Source organism: Canis lupus, chromosome 25 (genome assembly GCF_048164855.1).
Source record: "Canis lupus baileyi chromosome 25, mCanLup2.hap1, whole genome shotgun sequence".
NCBI lineage: Eukaryota > Metazoa > Chordata > Mammalia > Carnivora > Canidae > Canis > Canis lupus.
In genome coordinates, this window is record NC_132862.1 from 21,716,795 (window position 1) to 21,737,012 (window position 20,218).

General features: G+C 33.8%; 1 protein-coding gene across 7 annotated transcripts in view; it reads right to left on the reverse strand.

Annotated features, from left to right (window-relative positions):
• RASSF8 (Ras association domain family member 8) overlaps positions 1–20,218 on the reverse strand; it is a 124,061-nt gene that overhangs the window by 11,425 nt on the left and 92,418 nt on the right. For 6 of the 7 annotated variants that reach the window (XM_072798605.1, XM_072798603.1, XM_072798609.1 and 3 more), the window contains one exon: positions 9,209–9,411. In XM_072798605.1, the coding sequence (XP_072654706.1) occupies positions 9,209–9,311 (103 nt within the window). In that variant the 5' untranslated portion in view covers positions 9,312–9,411. Of the gene's footprint in view, positions 1–9,208; positions 9,412–12,387; positions 12,485–20,218 lie in introns of those variants that run through there. The other variant, XM_072798608.1, reaches the window with a different exon arrangement.

The window sequence follows — 20,218 nt, forward strand, 5'->3', positions numbered from 1 at the left end:
GTAACAGAAATTACACTGTATCATTTTATAGTCTGTTAAATGCTTTTGATGCTTATATATATGTATATACATACACATATATATGTATATACATACACATATATATGTATATAAAAATAAAAAATATATTAAAAAACATAATACATATGTACTTAATTGGTTTTGTGAGATAAGCAAAATGATCCTCAACTTACCAGCAAAGAAATAAAAACTTAACAAATTTAAAGCAATTTTCCAATTACAACTACCCTACAAATTTATCAGTGAATTTTCTACAAGTCCTGAATGTACCTATTAAGATAACTTTAACCACGGAATATTTTATGAAGACAGTGATATAATGTAAATACCTCTGAGAATAACCTGTCAGCCAGCTGTGCACAACCCATAGTTAAATCGTTCACAGTATATTTTCCCAGTGTGCTGATGAGATTATCATGTAATCACAGAATTACTGCATATTAATTTAGAAACTATTTAGGATTATATGATAAAGTTGCTACATTAAAAAGTAATTAAACATAAAATTTATTAATTTCATAATAATTAACATTTCCTATGCCTGTATTTGCTAGGCACTGTGCTACTTACTTTGCATAAATACTATTAACCAAAATAACAGCTAACACTTATCACTATAGACCAGTAAGGTTTGGGGGATATTTTGTTATTGTCGCATATAATCTAACTCATCCTGACTGATGCATGCTACAAATCAAATGTCTTCACATTCATTAAAAAAATCTTTTATGGATGTAGAAAATATAGAAAGTACTTATAATTATTAATGATTACACTACTGTTACATTCTATGTTAACTAACTAGAATTTAAATAAAAAAATTTTTTAAAGTATTACTTTAAAAGAAATCTGTTGAGAATAGGCTAGAGGGGACCAAGATGATGCAGGGAGATGAGATGGAAAGCTACTGCAAAAATCTAAGTGAGAAATGATGGTGGCTTACATCAACGTGTTAATAGTGGCTGTGAAGACAAACAAGACTATATATACCGAAGGTAGTATATATAGGATTTATTGATAGAATGGTTGTAAGACATTAGAACAAGAAAAGAAAGATCTCACAAAAGCTTTAGATCTAATCAATTAAAAGAAAAGTTTTCATTTGCTGAGAGAAGGAGAAGGAAGAAATTTGAGGGTGGGCAGTAGTTGAGATTCAGAACTTGGGTTCTGATATTTTAAATCTGAGATACCAGTTAGTCATCTTCTAGAACTTTTTACTGCAGTACTAATTAACCACTAGCCACATTTAAATTTTATTAAAAATTCATTTCCTCAGTTATACTAGCCACATTTCAAGTACTCAGTAGCTACATGTAGCTAGTGAACACTGGATAGCACAGATATGGACCATTACAACCCTTGCAGAAAGGATATTCTACTGGATGGCACTATTTAGAAAGTATGTTTTACTGAATACTTACTTTAGGCAAAGCAATGGTGTAAAGAAGGATAAACAAGCAGGACTCCTACATTAGAGGTACTTCCAGAGAAAAGAAACAAGTATTAAATAGTTAAACTAGAATTCAGTATAAAACGTGCTTGTTTGAAAACTGATTTTCTTGGAGCAAACCATATGAAGCATGGCTTCTTAGGGAATAGTCCACTCTACCTTGGACTCAGCCCCAATCAATTTGTTTCTATTAAATGTTAACTCTGGCTCCAGTTGAAGGAGATATGGGAACAAGATCACAAGAAGAATGAGCAGAGAAAAATTCTGAATCCTCCCTCAATACTTTAAATGGCATCAGACAACAAAGAAGTATGAATCAAAACTTTTTCCTCAGTCTCCTTGATTTCTTCCTCCTCTTTTCCTCTAATCTTTTGTTAGCCATACTCTAAGATCTAAGCTACTTGAGGGCAGAAATACATTCTTTTCATATTTTGTGGATATTGTAAAAGCAAATGTACTTTCTGGACTATAACTTGAAACAGATGAACAGTCAAAGACTTTGTTTCACATACAGACTTGAGAAGCAGTTTGAACTGTAAAATAATGGCATTTCTGAGACAGTTGATGGGAGAAACAAGATAAAATACTCGAAATTGGGAATGTGTCGAAAGCCCAGCATCTACAGTGACCAAACACACAGTGCACTGCAGGCTGTTTTAACCACTTCATGCCAATTAAGTATTTCGATTTTGTTTTATTTTGTTATTCTGTCTTATAATTTGGATGTGTTCTATTTCCATCACCTAAATATAACCTGTCAGGGTAGTCAAAGATCAGAGTAGAAAGGATTTCTTTCCATATTATTAGATACATTCAACACTTTTATCCAAATGATGTTGTCTTTAGCTATTTTCTAATTTGATTCCATTGATTAGCAGCACTGAGTCAGAAAATGTTCACTGCTGTAGATATTTGCAGAGTGCCAACTTGCGTAAATATTTTTATATCTTGATGGTTTCCTGAGAGTAATTTTAGCTATCCAGAAAAATCCCTAACCATCCCTAATCAAGAATATATCTGAAGTACTTCCACCTCCTGCAGCCAATATATGGATTTAAACCTGGGAAGGTATTCTACAAGTTGCTTCATTATACATTTTTTAGAAACAACTGCGATTTGCTCAGCCTATGCTCTGCCAACAGGATAGCTAAACTTTAATTATGTTAAGCTAGAAATTCTGGGGTTGGATATCACAGTATTAATTTTCCCTAATTAATAAATCCCCTATTATTTCTTACAGTGAAAATAAGGTCAAAATACTATAAAACTTCCATTTAGTGTTTAAACTTTGAATACCAATAACTCATATTACAAGACAGATAAATATTTAAATATTTAAAAATATGTACTTCTGATATATACAAGACTGATAATATCTCATGGCAAAAGAAAAGCAAGGATCAATAGTCTTTGGCTGGTTGCTAGTTGCGTCATCTCTCAGGTGAATTCTGAATTCAGAGAAGCATTTATGATACAGAAAAAGAGTTGTTTAGCCCAGTTTGGAGAAATATAAAACTTCTGTATTCAGGTTGTCAACTTTTGGACTGATTTAATGGACAAAGCAAAAATGCGGGTAGATTCACTTAAAACTTTTTAGATTGTTCACAAGCAAGTACAGTACACTGTTTAGTCCACATGGATAAACACACAAGACCTTGTCAAAATTCTGTGTAGAAAATGTGCCTTCCATATGGACAGATGCAGCTTACTGTACTCCTCAGCCACCCTGCAAAATAGTCATCTTCTTTTAAACCACTGCCCATGGCCTGATTCTCAAATACAACAAAGAAAGTTAGATTTGACAATTGCTAATTTTAGTTTTCACTAAGCAGAAAAAACAAAGACGAATTATTTTATTCAAATAAATTATGTGAGGCTTTTTTTTTCTGATTTGTTGTTTCTTATCAGTCACTGAAGCATATTTAAAATCTCCCATTATGATACTGGAGTGTCAGTTTCTCTAGTTCCACTGGTTTTACTTTATATATTTGAGGCAATGTAACTTGTTGTATGTAAGTTTATAATCTTTTATCTTCTTATGAATTAAGCCTTATATATGCTAATGTAACAAGTCTTTTCTTTGCTTGTAGTGCCCTGTGTTTTGAAGCTATTTTTAAAATATTAATATGCCTAACTGACTTTATTTTGGTTAGCATATATGTAATTCCTTTTTAAAAATAATTTTTAAAAAGGTTTTATTAATTTATTTGAGAGAGAGAGAGAGAACAGGAGCAGGGCAAGGAGCAGAGGGAAGGAGAAAAGCAGACACCCTGCTGAGCAGGGGATGATGCTTTCCTTTGCTGTGGAAAAGCTTTTTATTTTGGTCACACACACACACACACACACACACACACACACAGTCCTATATATATATATATATATTTGCTTTTGTTTCTCTTGCCTGAGGAGACATATCCATAAATATGCTACTAAGGCCAATGTCCAAAACTCCCCTTTTAGGAGTTTTATGGTTTTGGGTTTTATATTTATATTTAGGTTTTTCATCTAGCTTGGGGGAAAAAATCCACCTTGAGCTTATTATTGTGTTTCATTTTCATTTCTTTGCATATAGCTGTCCAGTTTTCTCAATACCATTTACTGAGGAGACTATCTTTTCTCCATTAGTATATTCTTGCTTTCCTTGTCATAGATTAACTATGGAACTGTGGGTTTATTTCTGGATCCTCTGTCTTGTTCCAATGATCTATATGTCTAACAGTACCAGACTGTTTTAATAATTATAAACTTTGCAGTATATTTTGAAATCTGGGGCTATGAAACCTCCAGCTTTGTTGTTCTTTCTCAAGATTACTTTAGTTATTCAAGGTGTCTTGTGCTTTCATACAAATTTTAGAATTATTTGTTCTAGTTCTGAGAAAAATGCTACTTGTATTTTGATAGGGATTGCATTGAATCTATAAATTGCTTTGAACACTATGGATATTTTAACAACATTAACTATTCCAATCCATGAGCGTGGTCCATATTTCCATTTCTGTTTCTTACAATTTTTTTCATCAAAGTCTTAAGAGTTTTTAGAGTGTACATCTTTCACTTTCTTGGTTTAATTTATTCCTAAGTATTTTATTCTTCTTGGTGCTATTGTAAATGGGATTGTTTTCTTAATTTCTCTTTCTGCTACTTCATTATTGAAATACAACAGTTTTTCATATATTAATTGCACGTCCTGCAACTGTACTGAATTAATTTGTTAGTTCCAATAGGTTTTTCGTGGAGTCTTTAGGGTTTTCTATACATAGTTATGATGTGATCTATAAATAGTTCTCCTTCCTTACCAATTTGGATGCCTTTTATTCCTTTTTCTTTTCTAGCTGTTGTAGCTAGGACTTCTAGTAGTACTAGGTTGAATAAAAATGGTGAGAGTAAACTTCCTTGTCTTGTATCTAATATTAGAGGAACAGCTTTCAATTTTTCACCATTATGATATCAGCTGTGGGTTTTTCATATATGGCCTTTATTATATGTAGGCATGCTCCCTTTATTTTTATTTTTTAAAATATAGTTTTTAAAGATTTTATTTATTCGAGAGTGAGAGAGGGAGAGAAAGAGAGAGAGAGAGGCAGAGACACAAGGCAGAGGGAGAAGCAGGTTCCACGCAGGGAGCCCGATGTGGGACTCGAACCCGGGACTCCAGGATCACACCCTGGGCCGAAGGCAGACACCAAACTGCTCAGCCACCCAGGGATCCGCGTGCTCCCTTTAAATCTACTTTTGAGAGTTTTTATCATGAACAGATTATATTTTGTCAGGTGCTTTTTCTGTATCTGTTGACACAATCATATGGTTTTTTTTAATCCTTTTTGTTATCACATTGATTGAATTGTGAATGAATCATCCATGCATCCCTGATAAAAATCCCACTTGATGGTGCCGAATGATCCCTTTAATGTATTGCTGAATTTGGTTTGTTAATGCTTTGTTGAGAATTTTTGCACCAATGTTCATCAGGGATACTGGCCTGTAGTTTGTTTTTTCTTTTTTTTCTTCTCTTTTCTTTTCTTTTTCTTTTTTCTTTTCTTTTCTTTCTGTCTGGTTTTGCTATTAGGGTAACAGAAACTGGCCTTGTAGAATGAATTTGAAAGTTTTTCTTCCTCTTCTATTTTTTGGAATAGTTTGAGAATAGGTATTAGTTCTTTAAACGTTTGATAGAATTCACCTGTGAAAACATCCCGCCCTGGACTTCTGTTTGTTGGGAATTTTTTTTATTGTCAATTCAATTTCATTACCAGTAATCTGTTTGTTCAGGTTTTCTATTTCTTCCTGATTCAGTTTTGAAAGATTTTATGTTTCTAGAAATTTATCCATTTCTCCTAGGTTGTTCAACTTGGCATATGATATTTCATTGTATTCTTTTTTTTTTTTTTTTAGATTTTATTTATTTATTCATGAGAGAGAGAGAGGCAGAAGGAGAAGTAGGCTCCGTGCAGGGAGCCTGATGTGGGACTCGATCCTGGGTCTCTAGGATCACGCCCTGGACTGAAGGTGGTGCTAAACCACTGAGCCGCTAGGGCTGCCCATTTCACTGTATTCTCACAATCTTTTGTATTTCTGTGGTGTCAGTTGTTATTTCTTTTTCATTTCAGATTTTTATTTGAGTTTTCTCTTTTCTTTGGTTCCTGAGCCTGGCTAACAGTTTGACTATTTTATCTTTTCAAAGAACCAGCTTTTAGTTTCATTGATCTTTTTCTTTTTAGTCTCTATTTCAGTTATTTCCACTCTAATCTGTATTATTTCCTTCTAGTAACTTTGAGCTTTGTTTTCCTAGCTCCTTCAGTTGTAAAGTTAGATTTAGATTTTTCTTCTTTTTTGAGGTAGGTCTGTATTGGTATAAATATCCCACTTTTTTGCTGTGTCCCAAAGATTTTGAACAGTTGTGTTTCCATTTTCATTTGTCTCTATGTATTTTTTTAAATTTCCTCTTTATTCTTCACTGACCCACTGGTTGTGTAGCCTCCATGTATTTGGGTTTTTCTAGCTTTTTTTTTCTTGTAATTAATTTCTAGTTTCATACTGTTGCATTCAGAAAAGATGCCTGAGTGATTCTAAACTTCTTTAATTTATTGAGATTTGTTTTGTGGCCTAACATGTGATCTATCCTGGAGAACATTTCATGTCCATTTGAAAAGAATGTGTCTTCTGCTGTTTTTGAGTGGAATGTACATATCTGTTAAGTCCATCTGGCCTAATGTGTAGTTCAAAGTCAGAGTTTCCTTACTGATTTTCTGTCTTCATGATCTATCCATTGATATAAGTGAGTTGTTAAAGTCCCCTATTATTATTGCATTACTGTCAATTTCTCCCGTTAAGCCTGTTAATATTTGCTTTAGGAATGAACCCTTTTTATCATTACAGTATATCTTTATCTCTTATTACAGTCATTGTTTTAAAATCTATTTTATCTGATGTAAGTATTGCTACCACATTTTTTTACCTCCATTTGCATGAATATCTTTTTCCATCCCTTCATTTTCAGTCTTCTGATATGAATTTTTCTCTTATAAACAGATATAGATGGGTCATGTTTTAACCATTTTGTCATCCTATGTTTTTTTGCTTGGAGCATTTAGTCCATTTAAAGTAATTACTGATCAGTATATACTTATTGCCATTTTGTTAATTGTTTTCTGGTTGTTTTTATAGTTCTCTGTTCTTTTCTTCTCTTGTTCTCTTCCCTTGTGGTTTGATGACTTTCCTTAGTGTTATGCTTAGATTCCTTTCTCTTTATTTTTTTTTTGTATATATACTATGGATTTTTGATTTGTGGTTACTATGAGGTTCATATATAACATCTTATGTGTATAGCAGTCTACATTAAGCTGATAATCGCTTAAGTTCGAACACATTCTAAAACAATACATTTTTACTCTTCATCAACATTTTATATGTACAATGTCATATTTTACTTTTTAAATTTTATGTATCCTTTGACTAATTTTTGTAGATATGATTGATTTTTACTATTTATTATGTTTTAATCTCCATACTGGCTTCATACATAGTTGATCTATTTTTACCATTTTTTTTTCTTTGTAATTTTCTCATTTCTAGTTATGGTCTTCTCTACCCATGTAAAGAATGCACTTTAGTATTTCTTGTAAGGCTGGTTTAATGAGGATAAACTCCTTTATTTTGTTTGGGAAACATTCTATCTCCTTCAATTCTGATTAATAACTTTGTTGGGTTGTAGGGTTATTTCCTTTCAGCACTTTGAATATATCATGGCCCTCCCTTCTGGCCTGAAAAATTAGCTGATAGCCTTATGTGGTTTCCTTTATATGTGTTTGCTTTTCTCTTGCTACTTTTTCTTTTCTTTTTTTAAATTCATGAGGGACACAGAGAGAGAGAGAGAGAGAGAGAGGCAGAGACACAGGCAGAGGAAGAAACAGGCTCCACGCAGGGAGCCTGACGTGCGACTCGATCCTGGGTCCCCAGGATAACACCCTGGGCCAAAGGCAGGTGCTAAACTGCCGTGCCACCCAGGGATCCCATACTTTTTTTTTTTGTAAATATGTATTTTTTTATTCGTGAGAAACAGAGAGAGAGAGAGAGAGAAAGGCAGAGACACAGGCAGAGGGAGAAGCAGGCCCCATGCAGGGAGCCTGACGTGGGACTTGATCCCGGGTCTCCAGGATCAAGCCCTGGGCCAAAGGCAGCGCTAAACCGCTGAGCCACTTGGGCTGCTCTCCTTTGCTACTTTTAATATTCTCTCTTTATCTTTACTTTTTTGCCATTTTAATTATGTGTTTTTGTGTGGACCTTCTTGGGTTCATTTTGTTTGGGGCTCTCTGTGATTCCTGGACCTAGATGTCTATTTCCTCCCCTAGATTAAGGAAGTTTTTAGCTATTATTTCAAATAAGTTTTCTGTTCTTTTTTCTTCTTCTGGGGCCCCTATAATGTGAATATTATTATGCTTGATGGTGTCACTGAGTTCCCTTAATCTACTTTTATTTATTATTATTTTGTCTTTTTATTGTTCAGGTTGGTTGCCTTCTATTATCCTGTCTTCCAAATCATTGGCATGTTCTTCTACATCCTCTAATCTGAATACAATTTCCTTTTAATACATGTTTGCTAAATGATGGACTTAAAATGCAAATGTAAGCGGTAACCCACATTATTGGCTTTTCTGATGTAGGTGCTCATCATGTTCCAAAAGGGTTAAGTCAACCCAAAACATGAATAAAAATGATAAACATAAACCTGAGACTAAGAAGAAAAGTTGCAACTATGTAGGTGAACAAGATGGAGCTAGTAAGCATGTACTTGACAACTTCATCTTCACCACATAGTAAGATTTTAAAAAGCATATATCTTTCTATTGAAGAACTATGTTATATGTCACATTTTTCTTTTCTAAAAGTAGTCAGAATAAACAGTAAATAGGGTTACTTCTAATGAGGGGTCTGGGAACTAGGAATCTATGTTTTGGCTTAAAAAAAATCTTTAGTCCCACAAATAATGATTTGTTTAGGATAAACAACAATAGAGTAGAAGGCAGTGCAGACTTTAGACTGAAAATCAGTAAAATCTAGGGGGAGATAGAGAACAAGTGTCTTAACAGATTTATGTAAGCATGAAACATAGTAAGTAAAAGTGTGCTTGTAAGTTGTATTATGGAACCAAATAAACAAGAAACTAGAAATCTGTATTTAATACAAATAAACATAAACAGGAAGCATAAACCACTTTATCTCACTCTCAGAAAGTTCACTTACCTATCGCTTGAGCTAAGGCTATTACAACCTCCTGGCAAGTTGTAACTTCGGTGACCCCACAAACAATCCTTTGAACTCCATCCACCCATACTTTAAGTTCCATGGTGCACCAGTCACCCAAGGGCCCTGAGACTGGTCATCAAGGTGTCAGGTCATGTCGCTGGCTATGGAAACATGGGGAAGGCAGAGTCTTGTGTAGTCAGCTACAAAGAGGAAAAAACATTTTTAATAAAATGAGTCTTAAAATTTCTTCTAGTATTATGCAGAATAGATTTTAATATCTCATAATCCTACTATTCATGACCATTTTATAGAACTGAATTCAGTCCTATGAATACGACAGCCACCTATTCATGACATTGTTTCATTTTACTATAAGTTTTGTAATTATACTTTTTTAAAAGATTTATTTATTTTTTCATGAGACACAAAGAGAGAAAAAGAGGCAGAGACATAGGCAGAGGGAGAAGCAAGCTCCCCACATGGAACCCGATGTGGCACTCGATCCAGATTCCAGGGTCACGCCCTGAGCCAAAGACAGCCGCTCAACCACTGAGCCACCCAGGCATCCCGCGTAATTATAACTCTAATCATGGAGTAACTGAGAAATCTTACTTGACTAAGCCCTATTGCTCAACACATAAGCTATTCCTTTCTTTAAAAAAAAAAATCTCATTAGGATGATTCCTTAGGTTAAAAAAAAGTTTTTTTTTGTCATTTTTTGAATAATAAACCAGTTGAACCAGTTTCCATAGCCTTGACAGCATTTGTAAATGAATCTTTATTAACCCCTGCATTCCTTTGTTTCATGTGTCCCTTGTCTCTCTCTTCCCCATAAGTCTGAGTGTCATCTTCAACACTGAAACTACAATACCAACCACAGCATAAGGCATAAGTGTGCAGAAAATATTAGCTGATGGAAATTAACTCCTTTACTGGGTGATGACTTCTTCATATATGAACTGCTTGCTTGTCCTTTTCTCATGTATTTAACTGGGGTTTGAAAGTTGTCTTAAATTATAAGAGTTATTCTAATAATACAATCTCAACTTTTTGTTACTCTTGCTGTGCTTCCCTGTTGTTTTTCGTTTAGCTGCATTATATATACACCAAGCAGAAATTTTTACATTCTCATACATTTGAAACAAATGCCTTGATTTCCTGTATTGATTGGAAAGTTATTATTAGCTTGCTAAAAATCAATTGTACACAATGTTTTTTTCTGTAGGTTTTTCAAATCTCAGTTCTTCCTGTCTTAAAACTTCAATCAATCCATGATTCGTTTGTTCACTGTCCTATGATCTTATTTTTTTGTTGGTTTTTGAAAGAATGCTAAAGTTTATGAGATGTAATAAACATCGATTTAATTAAAACGAACCTTTAATTATTTAAAGACTGACAGTGGAATTGGTGTTTCAGGATTAATGACTTACTGAAAAGCTTATTTAAAAAATGCTAAAAACTTGTCAGAAAACAGTATTTACTACAAATAGAAACACAGTCCTTGTGCACTTTCTTAAAGGACCTAAGATAATTCTAGGCCATCTTCCCATTTACCTGGGTAGATGAGTCAGAACACACATAAGGAGAATAAATCTATTGCTTTCTCCAAAGAAGACACAAAAATATTTTTTGTCATCCTGAAAACAAGGAAAAGGACTGATCATTTCCCAGTGTGTTGATTCAGCTCTCTGTATACACTGCAGTGCCAACATGGTTTCATAAACCCCCTATATGCCCAGAAGAAGGGCCATATGCCTCTGACAAGCTAATTTCCATATCTGCGTTCCTCAGTTATGAAATCCTGTGGGATGCTAAAGTTTCTGAGGGGGTGGAGGTAGGGGCGGGGAAAGGTTCCAAAGCCAAAGAAATGTAAGAAATCTTGCAAATAAAGTTAAACAAGTTTCTTTACAGTTAGCCTACTCTGAGCATTTAATAGGCTGGTGCATACCTGAAATTTCAAATGAGAGGTTTATATGCTACTGTCCCCAATCCATTTAAAGACCATTTAAGGAAAGGAAACATAAGAGTTCTGACTTAAAACAAGATATTTTTCCTTTCCCGCCAGGCACTCTATTTACTAAAAATAGAACATATACTATTCCTCTTGGAATAAAATTATGATTAAAAAATGGCCAAACATTAATATACTGTATTAAATTAATATAGTACAATTAAGTTATTTTATTAAATAAAAAGCTCAGCTGAGTTTAGGAAACTAAATTGAATTAAAATCTATTTAAAACCTAGTCCATTATTTTTCATTAAAAGATCTTAAACTTGGGACAGCCTGGGTGGCTCAGCGGTTTAGCGCCACCTTCAGCCCAGGGCCTAATCCTGGAGACCTGGGATCAATTCTCAAGTTGGCTCCCTGCATGGAGCCTGCTTCTCCCTCTGCCTGTGTTTCTGTCTCTGTCTCTCTCTGTGTCTCTCATGAATAAATACATAAAATCTTAAAAAAAAAAAAAATCTTAAACTTGGAAAACCTAGCAAGAAAGACAGATCTCATTAAAGGCCTCCTCCTCCAAAAGAAACTTGTCATTTAAAAGAAACTTACAAGGTTCATTTTTAAATTCTATAAAGATTTTAGTATACCACCACATATTTTCTTATCTTGGATTATCACTGTTTTACCTCAAACTTTTAACCAATAAGTGAATACAATGAACATAGAACACACCCACATCTGTTAAATATTAGAGTATAACAATGTGGGAAAACACCGAGCATAAATAATATTGCTTAGTTGATATAAACTTGCAGGGTATTTATCCTCTTGACCAGCCTTCCTACTACAGCTCATCATGGAGAAGATCAGCATCTGCATATTTCTTTCAACACCACTAGCATTTACTTTCAAAGTTAAATCCTTAAGGAAAGTTTAAAAAGATGCCTTAGTAGGTCAGATTAATGAACCATGTGGTCCAAAACTTTATTTCTAGCAGAGCCACTGTTTTCAGAATATGGCTTCTGTCAAGTTTGGGGTTGTATTAACAATCATCTCCCTAGCTTCCCTAAAAATCATGGTGTGATTCACGAAAGTCATTTGAAGAATCTGTCTCCTCGGTAGAAGTCTACGACTCCTCCTGGAGGTGACCCTGTTCTATCCTCCAGAGTCCAACTCCTCTGGCTATATTCCCAGCCCCAGAACTAGACTAAAGGGAAAATGGAAGTCCTACATTGTAGGTGCGTATGGTGGATTGGTCATCATTGGAATTAAGGACTCAAGAAGCTAAAGGGCTTTGGCATCTCAGTTGGAATTTGGAATAAATTTTTCCATGGAAACAATGATATAGATAGAAGCAAGATTCTACTGCAAGGGTATTATTATAGTTCAGTTATTGTTTTCACCATAAGGTTTCTATACTCAAATCACTATTATTTTAATTTTTATAATAAAAAACTAGGTTTATTCAGTAACATGCTACTGGGAACAAGTGTTCTTTAGTTAAAAACTGTTTATCTTGAAAGCCTACTGAATTAAGCATCTGCATTTGTGAAGACAGACACATTCCCCCAAAACCAGTGCTTTAATAAAACAATTTTAGTCAATCCTCATTATTCATGGGTTCCTTATTTGTGAACTCACCAACTCATTAAAATTTATTTGTAACCCTCAAATCATTATTTATGGCACTTTCAGGGTCATTCAAAGACATGTATTCTGCAATGAAAAATTTGAGTTGCCTGACCCCTGACTGTTCCCAGGTGAGGTTGTAAAGAGGCAATACTCTGCCTTCCTGTTTCAGCTTTCATAGTGTCAACAAGTTATGTTTTTCTCAGTGTATTAAGTGCCATGTTTTGGCATTTTTGTAGTTTTTGTTGGTGACTTTACTGTTGAAAATGGCTCCTAAGCATACTGTTGACACTAATGTTCTTAAGCACATGAAGGCTGTGATGTGACTTATGGAGAAAAGTACCTGTTGTTAGGTAAGTTTTGTTCAAGTATGAGGTATACTGGTATTGGCTCTGAGTTTAACGTTAATGAATCAACAATATATGTCAAATAAGGTATCTTTTGACAGAAAAACACATAAAACAAGGTGATATATTGATCAGTTGATGAAACTTGTGACCAAAGGTTCTCAAAAATAACCAGAACTGACTGCATACTTTAAAATGGTATAATTTTCTTGTGATGGCCACTATCAAGCTACTGAGCAAATTCCATTACTCCATGGACATTAGACACAAGCATACATGTGGCTTATTGCCAATTATAATATTTCTTTCATGTCTAGTCTAGTTTTGTTTGAGCCCTATGGTATTGCATATTAAAGCATTCTTTATAGAAATAGTATGTAGATAAAATGTATTATACTAAAATCTTCACAATCAGGCTAGCTGCTTTAGTTAAATAAAACACTGATGCTAGCCACTAGTTTTTTTGGTATCATAAAGAAAGAGATTCTGCACAATGAGCACTTTATATTCTGAACAGTACTTATTAGAATAATCAAAACTATAATACATAATTATGCATATATAACACATATATGTATTTTATATATATTACAATAATAGAATACAATAATACGAATTCTCTTTTGTACAGAGAACCAGTTAAAAATAAAAACTAGGGGCACATGGGTGGTTAAATCGGTTGGGCTACTGACTCTTGGTTTTGGCTCAGGTCATGATCTCAGGGTCATGGGATCAGCTGTGTTGGGCTACGTGCTCAGCGGGTAGTCTTCTTCTATATTGAGAACAATAGTCACGCATCATGGGGAAATAAGGCTCCCTAGCCTAACCGTTTTGGGAAGCATTTCAAAACACACTGCCTCTGAGAGACAATGTGCAGCTAGATACCCCACAGTAGAGAAACTGGTTAAGCTTTGTTAACTAGTACTCAGTGACTCAGCATGGAGGGTAAGAGTGGAAAATAGGCACGAACGATGCCTACAAAATACCCTGCTGCACCACAGGATACAAATGGTCAACTTTTGAAGATATGCAATATATATGCAATGAGATTTCTGCTAGTCCTTTAATGTATTTGGAAACACCCAGAAGTGGTGATGGATATGCTGTTTAAAGCTATACTTAGAACAATACAGTACAGAGGAGAAAGCTGAATAGCTTTTCTTTCTCTTATATGAAGTCTTAATTGCCATGATTAAGCCATATCTTCTAAAGATGGGTTTTGTATTTGCTTTTTAGAGAACTGTCTTAAGTCAAAGGATTTTTTCTTTGAAAGTAGGTTTTTAAAAGTTCACAATGCTAAGCAATATTTGCATATTAATTATTAAATACAGTAAAGCCATGCTCTTTCCTCTACTATTCATCATCCTCAGGTCACAGCATTCAAACACATGCAGTGATTGAACATTTCCCAAATTTAACATGTTCAAGTGGCCATTCTGCAATTACAGGAATGGCATGAGTACTTGCAATCTGCTAATTAAGCATGGTATATTGTGTCTCATTTATTCCTCATGATACAATTCAGTGAGTTAGGCACTATTAGCCTCATTTTAAAGATGAGAAAAGTGAGTGCCAGTTTAAATAACTCTCCCAACGTCAGAAACCTAGGAATTTAGGGACATATGTTCAAAATTGGGATGAATAAAGAAATTAAAGTATGAATAATGCAGACTTTTCTAAAAGGATTCAATTATGAAATAAATGTTTTTAAAATGTCCAAAGTTACACTAAGAAATCTCATCTACCATCACTTGAAAATTTATTTTTATCAATAAACAATGATCAGATAACATGTACAAACTTTCCATTCTAGGAGAAAGAAAAGAGCAAAGAAACTAAATCATGTTAAGAAACTATAATTTTAATTCAGAGAACCTATGATAAATAACTGCACATATCAGCAAAATGAGTGTCTCATGATCAGGTTTATTTTTCAGTACTAACAAATTATTCCTCCAGTTTTTGAAAATTACATCCAGATTTATTTTTACAGAGTCCAAAACAAATACATCTGCATACTTGTGATAATTTTTAACTCTTGCCTTAAATATAAACCAAAGCTTCTTAGAGAGTTCTGGAATTTTCTTTAAATTCACACCATTAAAAACCACGTTTTTGGAGAATGCCATTTTTTTTCAAGGTAATACTACTGATTAGTGGAAACACCATGTACCAAGATTCAAATCCTGTCTATTACTTACTGTGTGACTTAAGTCAAGATGCGTAACTTTTCAAGAGGGATTTGTGAGAAATGAAATGTCTTTTTAAAATGTACTTAGTGTAGGGCTTGGCACAAAGTATAAATTCAACAGGAGTTAGTTCTGTATATAGAAATAAAAATTAAAAAAAAAGAAATAAAAATTATAGCTTTCAAAAATTAGAAACTTCTTTTCTATAGGAAAAAAATCAATACAAAAGTAAAATTTCAAAATACTATTACTATTTTTATAAGAGCACCTAAAAATAAAGATATTTTAGTTTACCTAAATGTACCTTAAGATCAATGAACATTCTCAAGGTTTTTAAATCAAGATTGGAAATGATAATTGGGATTAGCATCCATATTAAGAAATTTCAATTGTATCTGGGATAAACATGATACAAATCTAGTTAAGGTTATTGGCATAAAAATATTGATCCTACTATTAAGAACTCTCTTTTTTCCCTTAAAAAGTAAACTTTTAAAATGAATATAGTTAGTAATTTTTGTTTTTTTTTTTATTTAGGATTAAATTTAGTGTTAAGTGCCACTGCCTTCAGCTGAGTTTCTTATTCTAAGCCCATCTCCAGACAGCTTATTTACAACTGTATTTTTCTAAATCATATATAATGTTAAACCAATATCTATGACTTTGAAGTGGAGACTTCTCTCATATCCAGAGGTGAAACAAACATTCATAAAACAGTACCAAGAATCTTTTGAGAGTAGTACTTCACCAAACCGATTTCTGAACTAATAATTTAGGTAAAAACTTTGACCTGCTAATTAAAGCTCTGAGCAGAAACACAGGATTTCTATTTAATAAGTATAATTTTAAAAGGAAGCAAAATTTTTACAATTGCCCATTTTAGAAAGTAAAGAGATGTGTTTCCAATAACCAAGGCTAGTCTCAAAAGCAAACTGCTTCAAAATAATTCCTTCTACGAGTCTAATATACTCAACACTACTAGAAAGTCCTTTTTTGCCTATTCCCTTCAAAATGGTTACTTACCATTTGTAAAATCATTCTAATAATTCCATGAAAATACAAGGCCATGTTTATTAGACTGAATTCTTCTTTGACTTCTGGTTGATAGAACATTATTAAATCAAGTGTTTTGCTTGGGAATTTAACCTGGAACATCACATCCTGGGTCACAGGAGAAGATACAGAGAGGCCAGGGAGCCATGGTGGCATGAGACAATGGCCACTTGGTAGGTATGAAGGGATGTCATAAAAGTGATGGAAATCAATGAGGGCCAACACAGAGAAGCATACAAATTCAATCTAGGTCAAGTACTCTGATGGCTCCTATAGCCATCATTGTAAGCCAATTCCTGGTGGCTTCTCTAGTGGTAGTAGCCCTGTGTCAATAACACAAGTTCCAGTAAAATCCCAGCAAATGCCTCTTCTTTTATTCCTTCCAACTATTCCATCCTTACCATATTCTTCTTCCCAAGTCACAAGTAATCAACAACACCCCCAAATACATTTGGCTCTATTTGATAAAAGTTGTAACAAGGAAGCTGTGGATTCTGTGCTCTAGAGAAATCAGAGGGACCGGCACGTGATGCTATTTTCTCTCTATGTAAAGGTCATGCATTTCAGAGTTCACCAAAACCAAATGGATAAGATATCTTGCCTTTCAGAGCTAGCAAAACTCATTGGCCATCAACTAGTATAATCATTTTACTGAACACAGAAGACTGAGGCCTGGCCAAATTACATCATTTGATCAAGGTCACATGGATAGATGTTAGCCAATGTCTGGAATAACATCAGATTTTTCTGAAAACTGAAATTAAATATATTTACATATATTGAAATAAAGTGCCCAGTAAAGAAGATGTTGAAGAAGTTGCTCCCATAGAGAATTCTAGTTAAAGATGCTTCAGACCACAAAATGAGGGCTACCACTGATATAAGTGCAAGAGTATGAAAAAACGTGAACGTGTTGTCTGTTCTTATTTATGAATTTTGTTAAATGTTATGGAAGGTAGAACAGTAGGGGATCTTACAACTCAATTTTACTGGCACAAAATCTCTTAAGAAATATAAAAATAATATACCATTAGGTTCCATTTCTTGCTGCAGTATTACCAAAAAGGAATATAAAAAGCCATCTGTTTTACACTTCTATCTTCTGTTAGGGTCCCAGTCCACTTTGTGGCCCTTTAGAGGTAGCCGGAGACATATGCATAGTGTGCCAAGATCTGTGATGTCTTAACTCCTGTTAGAGCTCTAAGGCCTGGGATGAGGGATTACACTCTCAAAGTCTTAATGCAAAAAAAAAAAAAAAAACAAAAAAAACCCCTGAACTCTGGCATCAATTAAATTGTGCTTTTTACTATAGTGCAATTTCAAAGCTCTCATTCATAATCATTAGAAAACTGGCAGGGAGCAATGTTATAAAGTACTTTTACAAAATTACTGAACACTTGTTTACATTTCAAATGACAGATGTTAAGTGCAAATGGATTTGATATTTCTCCTTGATCAGATGCACTTTGGTACTTTGATTGTAAACCAACCCTTCAAATAAAAACACATCTTTGTTACTTACATAACAACAAGAATAAATAGCTAACATATACTGAGCTCTTAACTCTGTGATAGATGGAAAGTTAACTATTATATTTAATCTATTCAATACTCATCTATATTGCTATGTGACATGAATTATTTTGAGGAAATAATGAGGAATGGAGGTATAGAGAAATTAATGACTTGTCCAGAGTCATTGAGGAAATGGAGGTATAGAGAAATTAATGACTTGTCCAGAGTCACTCAGCCAGCAAGTGGCAGATCCAAATCTGATAATGCTCATAACTATCAAAAAGTTATTTATATTTATGAAATAAAGTTATTGGTAAAGTTTGCCAGGACCTTGTAATCACCAGTTCTGGCTCAGGAGAGAAGTAGATGTGACCATGTGATGGAGAAATTCCAATACTACTAAGTTGAATGATATATTTAGCCTAATTATTACCACAGAGCTGAGAAGAAGCAAGAGCTGATGTTCAATAATCAAATCAGACTTAGTAAGGACTACATGACTCCTGAGATTCTTTCTGGAAACTGCTCCTCCCACATCTCCCTTGTCTCAGGAGCAGGAATAGATTTTGGGTCTAAATCCAAATGTTATCAGACCCCCAAAGTCTATGTTCTTTCCACTACAACAAACTATCTGCAGGGTAGAATTATTTTTCTTCTCCACATCTGAATAGATATGGGCTCTTCCTTAGTGATTGTCATCCATTTGAATGATAGAAAATTATGCTATGACCTTATGTTCACCATTCAGGTATAATGACTCTATTTCCTGAATTTAGTGTTTATGACATTCTGTGATGAAATCCAGTGTTCTACTTAATAAGGGATAAAAATAATTATTTTTTAGTCATGAAGCCAAGATCACTACAGACTTCTCATTCATATTTTCATAAATTCCAAGCCCATTGATTCTGATAAAGAAGTTCATTTTCATAGTTAAAATGAAATAAGTGTAAACTTTTCAACAAAACAATGTTTTGACTTATGATTACAATGGTAACTTTATTATTTTATTTTTAAAAAAATTATTTATTTGAAAGAGACAGATGAGTGAATAATCAAGATAGCCTAAGCAGGGAGTAGAGGGGAAAGCAGACTCCCATTGAACAGGGGTCCTGATACAATGCTGGGCTCGATCCCAGAACCCTGGGATCATGACCTGAGCCAAAGGCAGATGCTTAACCGAATGAGACACCCAGGCGTCCTTACAATGGTTAACTTTAAATAGCCAAACTTTATATGTCAAAACATGTTCCTTTGAAGGTATAGGAAAAGCTAAATTAGTATGTAAACATTTGAAAGCCAAAATTAAAGAATTTGGGGAGGAAATGCTACTGAAATAAATATAGAAAATAAAAATAAAGAAAGAAAATCTGAGTGCCTGACTCCTGGGTCAAAGTAGTTGCCAGACTATAAAACTCGTACTAACTTCAATTTTAAGATTTAATTAATATAGTATATAAAGTGGAACAGTTCAAATATTTCCTAGAATTTTATTACTATATTTATTCAGTTAGTAAAGTACTACAAATACTTTAAAAGAGTATGGAAGCTAGAAATTATATTTGGTAAAATCAGACATGCACAATCCCTAAGAAACTTTGTTAAAGTGAAACTACTTCAATTCAAAGAAAAATTTAAAAGTATGAACAATGTGAAAAAGTAGTTTTCCCATAGTCAAGAAGAATTTTGCCAAATGTATTTATTTCCCAAAGAAAACCTAAGTCAATTAAATTAAATCCCCACATAATATGCAAAAATAGGTGTATCTTTTGGTGATATTTTCAAGTAACTTGTATTTTCCATTGTAGCAAAATTTTAATAGAGAAGTTAATTATTCAGTGTAATGTAACACATAATACTATTGTTCCAAATTACCACACTTTATTCCTCACATTATCTTTAGATGCCACTCTCTTTTAAGAGATACTATGCTCTTCTCTTCATTTAGTTGGGCGAAATTTTAGACTTCAAATAATGTAGGAAGTGTTGCCCTATTTTGTGGGCATTCAGTATTATTGGAGAAGATAGATGCTACGTTTGAGATGTGTGCTGTGACATTTTGGGGCAAAAGGCACGGTATTTATTGTAAATATTACCAGTGATGCTGACTGAAATGGTATACTACTTGACAATACTCTATTTAAAGAACTGAGCTTAGGTCGAGTCCCTGCCCTTTACTGAAACTAGCAGTGCCAGGTGAAGATGGCTGTAACTTGTCAGCCAGTAGACAGACTGAATGAGAAAAGCTTTGCACCTAACCTAGAGCACATGAATAAATATAAATGGATCAACTACAGCAATTAAAGCAATTAACTTAAATATCCCAATA